The 17,661-nt window shown below is 34.8% G+C and overlaps 1 protein-coding gene across 4 annotated transcripts in view; it reads left to right on the plus strand.

Moving 5' to 3' along the window:
• LOC135780875 (ethanolamine kinase 1) overlaps positions 1-9,196 on the plus strand; it is a 155,330-nt gene extending 146,134 nt beyond the window's left edge. For 2 of the 4 annotated variants that reach the window (XM_073813240.1, XM_065291166.2), the window contains 2 exons: positions 5,413-5,509; positions 5,717-9,196. In XM_073813240.1, coding sequence (XP_073669341.1) covers positions 5,413-5,509; positions 5,717-5,731 — 112 coding nt within the window. In that variant the 3' untranslated portion in view covers positions 5,732-9,196. The remainder of the gene's footprint in view (positions 1-5,412; positions 5,510-5,716) is intronic. The other 2 variants (XM_065291167.2, XM_065291168.2) reach the window with 1 other exon arrangement.
• Positions 9,197-17,661: the final 8,465 nt, after the last annotated feature.

Here is a 17,661-nt window from a genome sequence, read left to right on the forward strand (position 1 = left end):
TATAGTATTGTATTTACTTATACTTGTGTGCGCGTCTGTTATTATATGCCTGTGAACATTATTCTGTACAATACAGTATTGAATCATATGAATATTAACTCCTACTGGAATTTATTGCCACACTTTAATCAGTAAATACATTTATTATATTGACCATTCACAGACATGTTGTCTAAGCTTTATTTGTACACATAATATCAATATTCATCTGAATTTCATCAGCTTGTTGCTTCGTTGACGAAGCTTTTTCCAGAAGCAACTGCTATATGTTTTATTAACCAAAAGATGGCGCTGTTTTCGACACCCTCGTTGAGGCTTCGAATCATGGTTCGAAACAGTAAGAGAAGTATCGGTGCTTCATTCGAAGTGCGAGCTACAAACTACAGAGCGAGTGCGCGGGTGCACAATGGTGAAAGAGCAACACACGATGTAAATAACTAAACCAGTGCTCGCAGTACAGACACTTTATATTTTAGCGTACTGCGTACCTTCACTTTCTTTTGCGTGCCACCACTTCTCATGTTGCTGGTACTTTGCCTTAAAGAGTCAAAGGGCGTTTCTATGTGGCGCTGCGCAGACAGTTCGGCAACGAAGACATCAAAGTACCACGAGAGCAAGTCGACATGTTACACACAGCCAGGGTCTGAAACACACAGACATCATCAGTTCTCAGATGAATATGCGCTATTAATCAGAAGCAAAAATACTTATCCCAGGGGGAATTACTTTCGTTACAACTTCAGATATACATACATACAACATATTTACATTCAACACATAATATTATAACAACATATAATATTAATTAAACTTCACAATTTTCAATGTCCATGCGGACGATCATATTTTACTTTCGTTTTTAAGTTAGGATCACACGTCGATTAACAGTGGTAAAATATTCTCACATTAACATACCTAGTATATTTTTATATAGATCTTTTTTTACTAAATAGTACTATTACTGTCTTTTTTTAAACTTATAAATAATTCATAATTTGAACAAAAATAATGATGGGTTTAGTTCTGATATTGTATAGTTTTATAAAGAAATACATGGTGTATAATTACATTTTTAGAATATATTAGGCTTCATATAAGGTTTGTACTGTAAAAATACTTTATTTGTTACAAACAAAAGATAAAGAATTTACAAACGTGCGGAGAGCCATTTCAGCACTTGGACAGCGAAATGTTTTTTTAAAGCATTACTTAAAATGTTTTCTCATCTCACCATATCCACAGGTGCAGAGTCATTATATACAATAAATCCGTTGGGTAGCATTAAAAAAAAAACATTTTAAAAAAGATGCATTTGTTTAAAGCAAAGCATTTATTTACTTGCCAGGCTACAGGTAAAGCAGCTCTTAACGCCTTCTAATGTCTCATTATCGGTCATCATTTATGTCCAAGAGACGCAATAATAATCTGTTACATTTTAATCCTTTAATTTTTCATATTAAAAAGCGTTTTTGTGCTGCTGCGCATTTATGTATGTGATAAACAAACCTGCGTTGTCATTCCGTTAATACGCATATTATCAACGCGCTCTTTACTCTAGCAGAAAAAACTCGCGTCGCGCATTGCGCCGGATGTATAATAGAGAGTCCAAAGTCTCTCATGAGCTAGGGGACGAATGTCCAGGAAGTTCAGTATTTCTGTGTGGGCATGCATCAGCGAAAGGTATGTGAGTCTTTTCTGGGTCATGGTGCTGCGTACCCATGTCTTCAAAAGACGCAAGGCAAAGAAAGTGCGCTCGGATGAGGCCACGGATGGGTAGGCACAGACAGTCATGAAATTAAAATCCAAAATACACGTAATAACCTGCGTATGTCAAAAATAATTTTTAAGTACACTGTAAAAAAAATACGTAGAAATTGCAGCTGGGTTGCCGGTAATTTACCGTAGATTTAAATTTATGTTATTTACTGGCAAAATTTTGTTCAAAGTTAAATGAACATTTAACATTTACAAGTCTTTGTCTTTACAGAGTAAAACTAAAAAAACAGCATGAAGCAAAACGTTCTGGGAAACAAAATCTGAAGCAAAAAACAGAAAAAGGTTGATGATGATTTCTGGTTCCCAGAATGCTTTGCATGAGACTGTTATTGTTTAGTTTTATTCTGTAAAGATAAAGACTTGTTAATATTAAAAATTTATTTAACTTTGAACAAACTCTTGCCAGTTAATAACATAAATTTAAATCTACGGTAAATTACCGGCAACCCAGCTGCAATAACATTGTAATTTCTATGGATTTTTTTTTACAGTGTAATATATAAATTGTGCAAAATATTTTTTTTTTTTAAAAATCTCTCTCGCCTTCCCGCGGCCATGCGTCAAGGTCTGGAGGAAAAGGATAGCTGCCCGGATCCCTCGCACGCAGATACCCTCAGAAAACGGAATATTTATAAACCTAATAAAAATATAAAAAATCAATTGATATTTGACGTCTATTAACAATAATATATTTATATACAAAATAAAGTTGTATGGTCATGACTTGCACATTGCTTGTATTGCTTTATATTGCAGAATAATGTATGTTGCATTTTAGCATAATATAAATGTATCATATTTATTCTTAATATAAAAGAATACTAATATATATATTATAATATTTTTTATTTTATATAATATTTTTTACAACATTTTAAACTTTAAAACATACATATAAAGATGCTTAGTACAATAGCTTTGCTTCTGACAACAATTTTCTGTAATAAATCAGTAAATCAATCACAAAATGTGTTGACATTGGCGAATAAAATGCTTGTCAATTCAAACAAAGGTGTATAAAACCGCTTTAATTAACAATAACTAAACTGTGCTCTTTTGCATACCTCTACTTTTCTCATGTCTTTCTTTATACCCCCTTTATCTTTTTAAAATCTTGCTGTATACTTTTAGAAATAATTTGTTTGCATTTTTTTGCACATCAACTATACCCATAATAACATTTTCTACGTTTTTCTTTCAATAAAGATAAACATATTTATTATTGTCTGAACTTAAAACTTTGTTTTTTAATTTATAAATTAGATTTTATATAAATAAGTTTTAAAAAGTGTTGACTGCGAACGTCTGAGTTAAGATATCTGGAAGGAGACGCGGTGTGTTTGTCTATATAGGCGCAGTTTCTCTGTTCGCTATTTTATTTGAGGTAGCTATACCCCTATAATATATGTACATTTTAAATTAAAATGTCTGTTCTATTTCTAGCCATTTATTTTGGTTTGACCAACTAAAAAATACATAAAAGTTACTTTAATCCATTTTTTAGTGATATTTACAAAGCCACTGAATATTTTTACAGTTATGAATTACGGCTGAAAGGATAAAAAAAATCATAACACTGACTGCCTATATGCGCAAGAAAGGTATTATTAAAGGTATAATAAATATAAATATGTAAAACTAAATAAAGATATCATATGCCCACTGTAAAGTATGTAAGCATAGGCCTATGTTTTCTTGTTCGCTTAATATATTAAGAACAATAATACTAATATAGTTTTACAACATTTTTAACTTTAAAACATGTATTTTTATATCACATTAATCTATTTAAAATATTAATACTTTTAGAAAAACTGACATAATTATTAATATTATGAACAAACAATGAAACGGTGTCAAAATTCGACAACACAAATAATTAAGATATTCATTGTAAATAGAGTTAAGTGTGCTAGCTCACACTAAATTCTCTGTTGCACTTAGTATAAATGCCCATTGCACGTACAGTCATCTTAATAGATGTATGCGCTGTTATGCTGGCAAGAAGGGGTTGACGTCACTTTGCTGTTTTAATAGAAATGTTAAATATTCAGCAATGCCCTTATTAACTTCTGGAAAACAACTGCAATGACAATGCATATAAAAATTTATTTATTTATGCCCCACCTAGTGGATTTTTTGTGAAGCGAAACACATTAAGGGAAAAGGGAAAGTAGCCCCCCCGAAAACACTTGCAGAATTCTGCGAGACCCCGCGAGACGATTTGGCGAATGCCGCGGGAGAAAAAGCGTGTTTTTAAAGGCCACATCTGTATCAACAACGCAAGCGAGTTGTAGGTTGCAGTCAAAAATGGGTTCAACATTTGTATGATGTGTTTATTGTGTGAGTAGGATTCGTTTCATACAAGATCTGGCAACTGGAAAACCTTGAATAATATAGTGATGTGATTATTCATATAACGAGGTAGGGCTGTTTAAATTACGGGAGTTATCCGGGAGAAATATCAAAACAAGAGGGGGCGGGAGATAGGTGTGAAATACGGGAGACTCTTGGGAAAAAAACGGAGGTGTTGACATTTATGGTGCCCTCTCCACCCTAGTCCACGCCATGCCCTGAGCTACCAGAACCTCCCTTGATCACCTTGTTCTCCCATTGTTTTATCTCCTGTCCCACTATCCTAGCCCACCAGTCCCACCTCTGGGCACTGTTATGTTGGACTTTGAATGTTGTTGTTTTGATGGGTGCCAGGAACATCTCTTAAATGTAAGCGTAAAATTATTGTTTGCCTTCATGTGTTTTATTTTTAAATACTTCATAGTTATGTTTCCCTGATCCCATGTGTGATGTTCTGATTGGCTGCTTTTTCTCATGTGCTATGTTATGTTTCATTCTGCAGCTGCCAAACAAAAATTGTCTGCACTACTATGATTAGAGAAAGGGAGTTTTTTAGATTTGGTGTTTAACTTACTATTGTGTAACAGTTTTACTTAATTACATTAGTCAAAACCTTTCCAAAACGTTTCTGAATTTTGAACAATACCCGTTCTTGTCTTAGGACAACTCTGATAAACTTTTTTGATCCATATTAAATATTGACTGGTGTATATAGGGTAGACCCCTGAAGTGTATGATACCTGTGGAGTTAGAGAGGTGAAAGTATGGATTTTAAGAGAGCATTGTGGTGATATTTTGTAAACCAGGACCATTATTATAATATTGATAGAATTTATATACATATATTATTCTCCTTTACAGTTCCACACCATGTTGGCTATCAATTAAGCTTTACTCAAAAAACTATGGTTTGCTCTGGCGTACACACATTGTCACGGTTATGCACCTGGACTGAAGTTAACTTCCAGACTATGTTTGTATTGGCCAGTGGCTACACTGACCTCTACAACAAATACATTGTTGAAAATAACTCAGTGTGGTAGTTGATATTTAGAACTAAAGTAATTTACTTGTTATTTATTTAGCTTGTTATCAGAAACAATCTGGCTTTCTTTATTTTGCCAAGTGGTTTATGTCCAAAGGGCAACATTATGGTGACCCTGGGACAACATTTCAATCAACCAATCAGATTTTAGAAACAAGTTTACCGTTTGACCTTGCAACCAGGATTAGCTGCTTCTATGCCATTGTTTTTCACTTATCATTTCCCTCTGGTTTTAGGGATCAGTTATGGTTAAGGTTACCCTTGGGTCAACACAATATCAGGTTGAGAGAAATAATCTACTCTAGATGGACTCTGTTGCTATCGATTCTTAAGGTTAGGTGGCAATTTTGCTGGTGGTTCATTAGAAGATCAGATTCACTTAAATCATTCAAATAAACTATTTGTTAAGTAATTGTATAGTTTCATAAAGCATCAAACAGTGCTACCTAAACAGAGTGCCAAGTTCTATTTTCTTAGTTTACTTGATCAATGCAGGTCACATTTATTTATGTTTTATTCTTTATTTTTTCCTTTCCTAAGATATGCTATGGCTAGATTCAACTACTACTTTGAGAAGAAGCAGGAGTTCTTTGGAATGACACTTCAGTAATTTTTCTGCATGGAGACAAAGACAAGCTGCTAAATGGGCCTATGTATGGATAACAAAAACTATTAACTTCCAAAAGATAAAATTGATTTAAAATGCCTTATAAAAAATCCAGGCATTATTTGAAATGACATTTGACATTTTGAACTAAAACAAAACCCATCAGTATAGTTTTATTTGGATTTCTTCTAAAATTGTAGAAATAAATGGTACAGGAAATGGGCAAAAGAGATTATGCGAAAACATAAGATGAAGAGGAATAATGTAAGAGTTCTCCAAAAATGGAAATTAATTATGTACATTCGGCCTGTTCTAATGTATGTACTATAAGGCTTATAGGCTATATGTACAAATATGTACAATTAATTTGAATATTTCTTATGTATAACAAAACATGTAAGAGTTGAAGAAAACTCAATAAAGGATCAGGGGTCTCATTTATAAAACTGTGCGTAGGATCCTTACTAAAAGTCTACGTACGCACAAAAGTCAAAAATAGCGTACACCAGCAAGCAATGTTCCTTTTATAAATCACAGATCACCTGAAAGTGTGCGTACGTGAATCTGCCTCATATCCCGCCCTACACGGCCATTTTTAACCATAAATAGTCAACGCAAATCACCTCCTGAATGCTGATACTCATATTAATGAGACTGGCATCCAGTTGTTAGTTCGTAAGCTAAATGCACCCAGCCAATAAACACAAGCCATTGTCGTAATCGTCCAGCATTACACACAGGGGGTTACCGCAGCATTTATATATTTTTACTTCAATTTAATCGCACACCTTGCCAAAATTACACCATTAATGATAAGGTATCACTAAAATAAAATAGATATGAGTTTTCTGCTCCTTTTGTGCACGCGTCTGATAGCATGAGCATTCTGCAGAGCAGACATATATAAAAAATGAATCATTTAAATTTGAAAACATAAATCAATTACCTTTTACCTAACAGACTTGCATTAACTTGTACACATGTGAGTAAATATTTATTTTAGTGTAATAGGCGAACACGTTTATTCATGACTGTTTTGGTTTTAACATCATATATTATAAAGATAACATATAGAGACATAATTGTCTGGGAGCTCGACGGCTATATTTCCACACTTTGACATTTGATGTTATTTACATTGTGTTCTGCAGTTATCTAATGGATGCAAATTTGATGCTATCCTGTATTCAATGCAGTCAGGCCATCTCACACTCCCGTATCTGACAATGTGACCTTGAGACAGCGCTGACTAAATATTTAAAATGATTTTTGATTTAAAATAAAATTTTACAAGATGTATATGAAACAATTACCACTTAGTACAAGTGCAAATAACACTGGTGGATTTCATAGTCATGATAACATGGATCTAACGTATAAAATAGAGTGAATTTAAATATGTGTGTGTTATCAATACTTAAAATCGTTCTTGTCATATTTACTTTCTTCAATCTAATTTCAGTTTACTTTCTCTCCATCTGTGTCGCCAATTCCCATTAATTGTCTCCAGAATGTGAGTACGCATGGGTCAGTTTGCTTACAGGTGTGTACTGCCCTTCGGCTGTGTCGGCGAGAGATTGCCAAGTTTTTTTTTATAGATCACAACCTTTGCATACGCACGTTTTCAGCCCCGTTTTGTGCATACGCACGCTTTATAAATGAGGCCCCTGATGTGTGCAGATGGTTTTTAGTTTTAGTCATAGTCTTTTTAATAAAATGCTATTTAGTTTGTCACATTTTAGTCATCTGAATTTTTTTGTTTTAATCTAGTTTTAGTCAACTAAATGCCATGAGATTTTAATGTGTTTAAATCACTGATTCTTGAAACTTTGGCAAAAACATGTCCCACTAAGAAAAGTGCTAATTCTGTTGGAAATTAATAACATTTTCATGAAGAAAAATAATCAATGTTATAATCAGGGGGTCCTTTGCACATATGTAAGGTTCTTTTATAGGTTTATTTTTATTTTTTATTAATTTAATGATTATATGCTGGCCCATTGCTTACAAAATCAGTTGTCCTCGGTTAAGAGATAATCATTTCAACTTGATTAAAAAACCAAAAGTAATAATTGAATTGAATAATATATTTACCACATGAAAGGGTACATTGTAATATGTATTAAAAACTACAAACAGTGTGTTTTGAACAATATTTACTATTATTTTATTATTGCTCAAAATGTGTCCCACATATTCGTCACCATCGTCAGATATTTATAAAAAGCAATAAAATCAGACAACTACAGGGTTAACTGTATTCCTGAGGACCCCATTTTCAAACCTTCAGCTCTACTGCATGCTTCAAGATCACTCAAGCTCCTAGTAGTATGTTTGCTATTTTCTCTTAAATTTGTTCATATTTTTGGACACTGCTACTGTGACAAACATAACATGTCAACACCGTCATCTTTGTAAAAAAGTACTAGATTAGATTATGAAATAAATGTATAATTTTTAAAAAGAGTTCTGAAGTAGTTAGCAACAGAGGGGAAACAAGATGGCTAATGTGAACAACTCATCTATTTCTATCTATATTAGGTTTTTGTCACCACCGTCAGATGTCACCACCGTCAGCTTTTCTGTCTTTTCTGTCAGGTTTTATGTATTTTAGAAAGTTATGATTTGATATTTGTTCATCACAGTGCTCAGGATTGTTATTTTTTGGATCAAATATTTACATAAAGTTTAAGCAAGAAGCCATTGACTTGAGTGGTATACATTTTGGAATAATGAGGCCAATGTCATCACCGTCAGACGGAGTTTTATTTGTTTTAAATGAATATGCTTACAATATGTTTCTTCAGTGCTGTTGAGTTATTAAATTAATTGTCTCTATTAATAAAAAAATATTAATAAAAAAATTTACTTTTTCTATTTGGGCTTAAAGTAAATGTTGTATGATTTATAACTGGAAAAACGCCTATTTTATGAAAAAATACGAACAGGGGAGGTTGCACCAGTAAATTGCTGAACAGCCAAGACCTTGTTCTATAATGATATACCTTCAGATTTTGTAATTTAACTAACTTTTTTTTTCAAAATGTAACTAACTTTTTTTTCAAAATTTAAACCTGTTTTATCCAAATTCCCAAGAATCACTGAAATGTCATTTTAACTAAACATTTTAAAGTCTAATTGAATGTGTTATGCTGACAAATATGTAACTGCTGTGATATAAATATTCTTATTTATCCTGAAAAAAACATAACCTTAATATTTCAGAAAAGCCCAGTAATTAGAGTCCAGTAGGTTGTAAAAGTTTAATAGGTTGTTTTCAGGTTGATTAGGACACTTGTAACATTCATTTCAATGCCTGAATTTACCCTCCATTGTTTAAACAAAGAGACAGTGGATACTGGACTATGAATGACATTATCAGTTTATTCAATTAATTAAAGCTCTTATTCTGATTTAATTGACTTGGTTACTGAATGGTGTGTTTGTTCAGTACATTCAACCAATGATCCTTCAAGGCTCACACTTGAATACTATCAGTTTGTGCACTGCGCTCCTGGCCAATGAGGGAGAGACTTCAGTGAACGAGAAATATGAGGTAATGCATATTAAAAATGCAAAGTTGTTCACTTAAAAGATTTATTTGAAAAGACAGATACTATTCATAACACCTCATGTTAAGTGCACTACATTTCTTTAGTCATGATGAATCCCTCTTTATAGTACATAGCATACTTGGGGCCAGATTTACTAAATGGAGTAAATTAGCGCGAGAGCACAATTCCAAAAAAGGGCAGATGGGAGAAGTGTTAATATCTGTGGGCAGGGGTGTTTCTAGACTTTAAGGACAACCTGGGCTTAGCCCGGCTGGACCTGATGTAAATTTAAAGATTAGCTGACAATTCTTATATATATATATATATATATACAGTACATAAAAGGTGTTGTTATAGTAGACAACAGACTACATTGGTGAGGGGTACAGCTCTGACATTCGACAGATCCCTGACAAGTGTATGGACATGATTTTTTTTTAAATCCATGACATCAACTCAGAAACTTTCTGAAGAACTGAGTGAGTTTGCATGGAATGACCTTATAAATATTGTAAATAAATGACACCAAAATATGCTCCTAATCCTAATATTCCTGATGCATTTAAATATAAAAGTGCTTAATTGATTAACTTTCTGAAGCACAAATTAAAGTTGGCTCTGAATAATGGTTACCAATGTCCATGCCTGATCCTGACATAGGCCTATCTGCTGCTGGCTCCTCCTCCTCTGTTTGTAGTCCATCTATGATGCCACCCTCTACAAAATCATGGAATCAGATCAGTGTGTGGCAAACCAACAAAAACATACTACATTGCAGGATACAAAGAACTTTTGAGATTAAAATTTTCAGCTTTGCTTATGCATAGGGCATTTGCATACATTTCAGTGAACATTTGTAAACACATTCCCATGAAACATGTTCATTCATGTTCATTTCCACGAAACTTGGGTTTTTAAAGCTGTTTTATGTTTGTCGTCAGCTTTGTAATCACTTTGATGGTTAAATGGCTTGTTACAGGCTGAATGAAAGCTGTCTCAGCCCCCAAAATGATTCATTCAATTTACTAATTTTTTAGGTAAGTGGTTGCAATCAATTTATTTAAGCTACATTTAAACAAAAGTTTTTTATTTTACTTTACTTTACTAATCTTTTTTGTTTAAATGTATCTTATAATCTGATTGCAACCACTTACCTTAAAAAAATGAATTAATCATTTTTTTCAGTGTAGATATCTGTGGCATCCCTTCACAAATCTTGTCATGACAACTGCCAATAAACACTTATAAACACACAATAAAGACTTTTAAATGATGTGATAGAGCACACATAGTTAACCAACTAAGACTAAAACACTAAATAAAACTCTAAGTAAAACAGGGCTAAATGCAAGTCTTACTTTTTGTCGTCGTGCAGTTTTTATTCCACAAGAGGCCATATTCAAAAAGGCGCGCAAATAATTACAGTTTTTCTCCATTGGTTTGGCTCATTTCTTGAAACAGAAATTACATTCTCAAAACAACATGGACAAACCTCCAAACCACTTGGCAAGTGTTCACAACAGAATTGAATTTCTCATTCATTTCATCAAATTGCAAATGTCTAAGTAGATGTCTCAATAGCTCAGTACATCTTTGCAACTGATTAAGTACAGGTAGCCTACATTTAGCACAATTTCCAAGTGAATAGATCTTGTTGATCTAAACTGATTGGTTGATTCTCAGTCTAATGGTTGTTCACTCCAAAACGTGTCAGCGTCATTTCATTGTATAAGTCATCACATGCACAATAGTCTGTTCAATTGGCAAAATTAGTCAAGAACATAATACCATGAATAACATATATGAATGCTTTGAACATTTGATAAATTTATTACAGCAATTGACAGTCAGGTAAAACTAAAACTTGACTAACAAAGTAGGAGTTTACGCTTTTGTAGAGAATAATGGCATTGGAAGGAAACGAGGCCCCTCACATCCTCATGTTTGTGGATGAAGCTGGCTTCAACCTGGCCAAGGGCCGAAGACGTGGCCATAAAATTATTGCCCACCGGGCCACGGTGGATGTCCGAGGCCAGTGAGGGGGCAATATTACTATGTTTGATGCCATATCTGAGAATGATGTGGCCACTTACATCCCCAGTCTTGGCCCATACTATACACAGATGCTCCTCATCTTCTTGGACCGCCTTCATTTTGATTTGATCCCTCAAAATGAGAAAGGTCTCGTCGGGCCTCACCTACCACAATATGCCATTGTATGGGACAATGTGAATTTCTACAGTGCCCTGCTAATCAGGGACTGGTTCACTGCTCATCCAAGGATGGTGATGGTGTTCCTACCACCTTACTCTCCTTTCCTCAATCCTATTGAGTTTTTCTCCTCTAGGAGGTAGAAATATATGAGCATAGGGCTCAAAATCAAAGGTCCCTGCTCCATGATGAACGCTGCGTGTTAGGATATTACAGTTGATCAGTGTAGGGGATGGTTGCGACAGGCACGCTGTTTTGTTCCCACGTTGCATCGCAAGGGAGAATAATACACTGTGATGTGGATGAGAATCTGTGGCCAGACAGACAGCAGCGTGTGGATGGTCAGGAGGGTGAGGATGGTGGCCAGGAGAGGAAGGGTGATGACAGCGACCAGTGAAGAAATGTTAGTTCTGAAACCTTCGCATTATTTACAGCAGGCTGCATATAATTTTCATTGTTTTTTGTGTTTATATTAGAGTATATTATGCTTTATATATTTTATTTTGGTCTGGTGTATGGAAGTTACTTTGTGTGTGAATAAAAGTCGTTACAATTTCCTTGGCAGTGTGAGTGCAATGTGTGGTGTCAAAGCTTGGAGGCTACTCTTCCCTAAAATAATTTTTTTTTTCAGTTTTATACAAAATTGTATTCTGTTAGCTAGACAAAAAACAGTACAGTAACCATTGTCAATAAAGGGCTAAGACTGAAAAGTGGACATAAGAGATATTTCAATGGTCCCCTGCCATAGTGACAAAACATCTAAACATTTCGACTTGCAGTGCTTACACAATGCCAAAGGGACGATGCATTTTGGGGGCACTGACTGTTAAAATGAGAAGGATATTTAGTTTTGACACATGAGTGAACTATTTTGGGAGAGGTATGAGCTTTTGCAGGTGAACCATGGTGTTGTGCCGAACCATCCACTTTATTTTGACAAAAGCACCAAGAGTGTTGAGAACGTCCGGTCTGTTTCAAGAAATGAGGCAAGCAGTTGAGAAGAATATTCGCCATTTTTGTGGCACTGACTCTTTATATGGGAAAGGAATTTAGTTTTGAAGCATGAGTGAACAGTTTTGGGAAATATATGAGCTTTTGCAAGCAAGCTATAGTCTTGAGCTGAACTGTAAGACTGTTTTGCCAAATTATCTTAGAGTTTTGAGAATGTAATTTCTGTTTCAAGAAATGAGCCAAACCAATGGAGAAAAACTGTAATACAATTCACTTCGACTGCGTTACAATTCCCAGTGGAAGAGAACATGTTTATTTATTCATAGAGAACAAATCATATTGCTTCTGAAATAATGTATGCAATATGCATAGCGCGAGTGTGAGAACCGTGAGTCTGTTTAAATGTTAAAACAAAAACGGATTTTACTTGCGAAAATAAAGATTATAAAAGCAGCTGTCATCATGAGACCTCCTGCAGGGGGAACCCCACTATTATAGATTGTGTTCGACCTCAAACTGCACTGCAAGAACGACAGGCTGATGACGTCAAAGTAATGCGTGGGTGAGTCAAGAAATCATCGGAAGAGTTTACGTTAATGTCATCCGCTTGTCGGTTTCTGTGTTATAGCATGAAGTTGAACACGTGTAAATTATCCTTATTAGTGATGTACCAATGTTCAGAAATTTTCTACTGAAATATTTAAAATTATCTTTAATGGCATCATTATAGCCTTGTGATTTCTGGTGTTTTGTCTAAATGCTAGGGTATTGCAACTGCCATACCCTGCCATACGCAAACGCCGCCCTGGTTGACTGCAGTAACTTTAGTTGAGAGCACAGATCCACTGATCTCAGACCAGACCGCCAAGCGACCCTCTGCCGCTCTCCACCCAGCACCTCCCCGCCCGTTCTGCTTCTCAGAGTTTGGTGTTCAGGATTTCTTGTTCTAACAGGCTACGAATAATAGAACGCACATATAAAAACACGAAATAAAAAGGTTAAATAACAATTTTGGCTACCCGGGCTGAGCTCAATTTACCCCGGGCTGAAGCCCCGGTAAAATCGGCTGGCGACGCCACTGTCTGTGGGTTATTTACTAAAAAATTAAATAACACAGGCGCAACAGATGATTACCATAATGACCAACGCAGTATACTAATATGTGACTTTTCTTTTCATTTCATCCAGCAAATAAAAAATAACATGGCTTGGAAAACAATTTTTTAAAAATAATATGTTCCTCTGCCATTCCAGATATACGGTTACGTGTTAAAAAAATCCTCTGCCTTGTCCCATGCGCTTTCTGATGCCTCCTCCTATCATCAGCAATTGTAGGCATTTCATGCACAAGATAAATTAAGTCATGCTTTTGTGTAAATATTGGCAAAAATACCAGTAATATCCCATGCGCAAACATTAGTAAATCGCTTTGTGTAATTTTGAGTCTGAAAGGGAAACTCCTAAATGCATATGGAATAGGGTCAATCACAAAAATAACTAGACCACACCTTTTCAGCTCTAATTATCCACTCCACGTCTTTAGTAAATCCCGAAAGTTGTTATTTAATGGCAAAATTATGGTTTGCGCTGCCACAAGCTGTTAGTAAATCTGGCCATTGATTCAATGTGAGGACAGTGAAATTGTACACTTATAATCTTTATGTCAGTCAATCTAATAATGTACCATCTTACTCAACCAGTACAGGACATTGCTGGTTTATTTTGGCTTATATAGTATATCAAGTTAAGTACCAGCTTATGGAAGCATATGGGTAGCATAATTTAATTTAGAATGTAATATGCAATATGACAATGCAATATGTAAAATGGCAATGCATTTCTGTATTTAAGTTTACATTTTCCATGCTTGTATGTGCAATGCTTGGTGCAAAATAAAAATGAAAATGTAATACTTTAATTTACATTTTCCATTTTCTACAGCCCTGTTTTAAATACATATTTTAATGCTTTAGAAGTTGCAAAATTAAAATGGAAATGTATTACCCGAACTGATATAATGTGTTTCACTTTCACATGGTCGGGCAAAAACTGTAGCAAAATGATCATTTAAATGTAATTTTCCCTGAATGCATTTACATTTACGGGTGGGAAACTTGGGATTGCATTTTCATTTACATAGAGCGCAACGGATGTAGCAAAATTCAATTGAAAATGCATTCCGAGTTGACCACGCCCCCGCCCCGTGAATCACTGCGTCAAGGCGGGCCAACAACTCCCATTGCCTGGCCTCTCACGTTGGAAACATGGCGGCAGCAGGGCTGACCGATTAAGTGAAGCATAAACAGAGAAATATTAGTGTTTATGGAGATTATTATGTTTCTGTAGGTGACAGAACTACAGCATTGTTTGGTCCTCTCACCGAATTGTGGCCATTATCAGACGCTGACAACTGTTTGGTCACTAGTTCACCTCGCACTGTCCTGTGGCTGCCTTTCGTGCCTTTGCATTCAAGTAGCGGAGTGGCAATCGGTAGAGTCGGGACTTTTCCCGGTGAACCGGCAGTGTTTTGAGGCTGCGAGCGCCGGTCTGATAATAGTTATACATTGCGAAACTGTGCAGCCTCAGTATATATCCCTGCTTAACACAGTATATAAAAAATATAAAAGTGCTCAACCCGTTCGGCAGATCCAACCATGTCTAGGATTTACAAACATACGGGGATCAGTGAGCGACCCCCAATGGCATATCCTGTTGGCCTTTGATGTAAAAGCACCTGTTTATTGCAGTATGTATGTGGTTAGATTTGTCAAGCAGCCGCGTTGTGCTTTCACACACTGTTTGCAGTTCGCTGCAGCTGCTGACCGCTGCTTTTGCCTATAAAATGATCGTGTGATTGACACTCCTTGGGGAAAAGCGCAAAAACAATATAACAGATCATCCTTTTTTTTCACAAAACAATATACTTTAGATATTATTTGATAGACTAGTAAGTGTGGATTAATGATGTTTAAAATCTCTAGCCTGGTGGTCAGGACATGAATGGACCAAATCAGCAGATTAGCAAAGGTTTATTTATCTCCACATATATCATAAATAAAAATTAGCAGTGTAAATTTGCGATATACTTCATTATATTTCCTACTATGTATATATGATTTCCATATTATAGACTAGAGTATTCAACGGCAATAAACATCTCATATGGCAATATATAATAAACATCATAAATATTTTTGCCAGATTGATTACGGTTTGTATTACCCTAGGTTTTTTTTTTGACCATCACAGTTCAAATAAACCCTGACTGTTACATATGTAGTGTATGTATTTTTACGTTGAAAACATTGTTCAAATCTTTTTTTTTATAATTTTAAAATACAGAAAACAGCACGGTGTGAAAAAAGGTAGACAGACTGAACTTCGACATAAATACCTTCTTAGTTTGACATGTTTTGTGAAGAAGAAGAACCATTATCTGTTCTGGTAAAATTCTGTTCTTTCACAATAATGCAATAATGGATTATCATTTAACAAGAATAACCATTTTACTACATTAAGGTTTAACTATGGTTTCAGAAAATCTGTAGTAAACCAGTTTTGTTGTTGTTGTTGCTTTAAGGTAAAACTTTAAGGTTCATTTTCGTAAGGGTCATTGTTTTACTGTTTGCCGTTAAACGACCATCTCCACCAGCAATCCGGTTCTAACCAGAGCACCGCATGTAAAAATTGTCGATCTACATTTCGTTTCATATTCTCCATGTCTGTCTCTTGTATCAGTAAAACTTCAGTATAGTAACATGAATTTAACTAATCTATCATGATGCGAGCGAGGCATGTCTAAGGTCTAAACAAGCAGAGGGAAATCACAGATTATTTACGCTATACCAGATTGTTTTTAACATGGATCCTGATGGATGTCTGTTTTATATATTTATGTTTGAGTAGGCTTTTGTTGTGTTTAAATATTGTTGTAATATTTGTTTAAATTTAATTAGCTTATTGCGAAATACAGAATAGGCCATTTTAAACATAATTTTTCTTCATATTTTTTGTTTGCTTCTTTAAAAAGAATTTCATTTTAATCTATGTTTTGTTAATAACTTTTGTGGATATAAATAAATGGAACATTAAAAGTAGTGAATAAGATAAGCGGACCCTAGCCACAGGTCAGTATAGCCTTCCATTCATTACGCTTCTGCTAGGATGAAAGTGTATAAAAGTACAGAAAGTTAAATGTACGTTTGGTCTGATCGGGTCAATATGCTGATGTCCGGGTGTGCAAGACTAGTCGATCTGCAATACTTATTCAAAAAGAAAAAAATCTATTCAAATTTTTTTTAATGTGTAACTGCAGGGTTAAGTTATTGTAATATAGAATGGTCATTTAATGCGCTATCACTTCATTTGTTTTATTTTATGTAAAGAAGTAGTATACCTGAAAATTATTTTGTATGTATTTTGTTTTGGCCATTCAGGTCGCAGTAACCTATTTCGAGATTTAACACCGCTGCTGGGTTTTCTGATTTCACTTGCTCGCGTGTTATTTAGACGTGCGCATCATGAGAAATTAGCCTCTTTTTACCGATAAAACAGAAGAGCTAACCGAGACTGAGAATGAAACGAAACTTAGATTATTATATGCGGTGCTTATGAACCGAATTGCTGGAGATGCAAACAGTAAAACAAGCAATGACGCCGTCTTAGACCCTTTCGAAAATGTATCATAGTTTGACTATAGTTAAAGCCAAAATCATGGTTACAACAAGATGGTTTTGAAAACCAACCACACAACAGCTTTTAAAAAAAACTTAAACCTTACTGTAGTAAAACCATGGTTATTCTTGTTAGATGATAATCTATTATTGCATAATTGTTAAAGACTTTCACCGGAACAGGTAATGTTTATTCTTCTTCACAATAACATGTCAAACTAAATAAAAAAGTAGTCTGTTATAGCTTATAAACCTTTTATCATTCGCACCGTGTGAGGTTTTAACGCCATTATCTTTATTTTAAAATCATTTAAAAAAATGTACAATGTTTTCAACGTAAAAATACATTCACATATATGTAACAGTCAGTGTTTATTTGAACTGTGATGAAATGTTCGCTGTAGAAACATCCGTAGGCTACTTGCATGCGAAGGCAGCCACAGGACAGTGCGGGGTGAACTATCGTCTGATATAGCAGACAATTCGGTG

The sequence above is a fragment of the Paramisgurnus dabryanus genome, chromosome 23 (genome assembly GCF_030506205.2).
Source record: "Paramisgurnus dabryanus chromosome 23, PD_genome_1.1, whole genome shotgun sequence".
Taxonomy (NCBI): Eukaryota; Metazoa; Chordata; class Actinopteri; order Cypriniformes; family Cobitidae; genus Paramisgurnus; species Paramisgurnus dabryanus.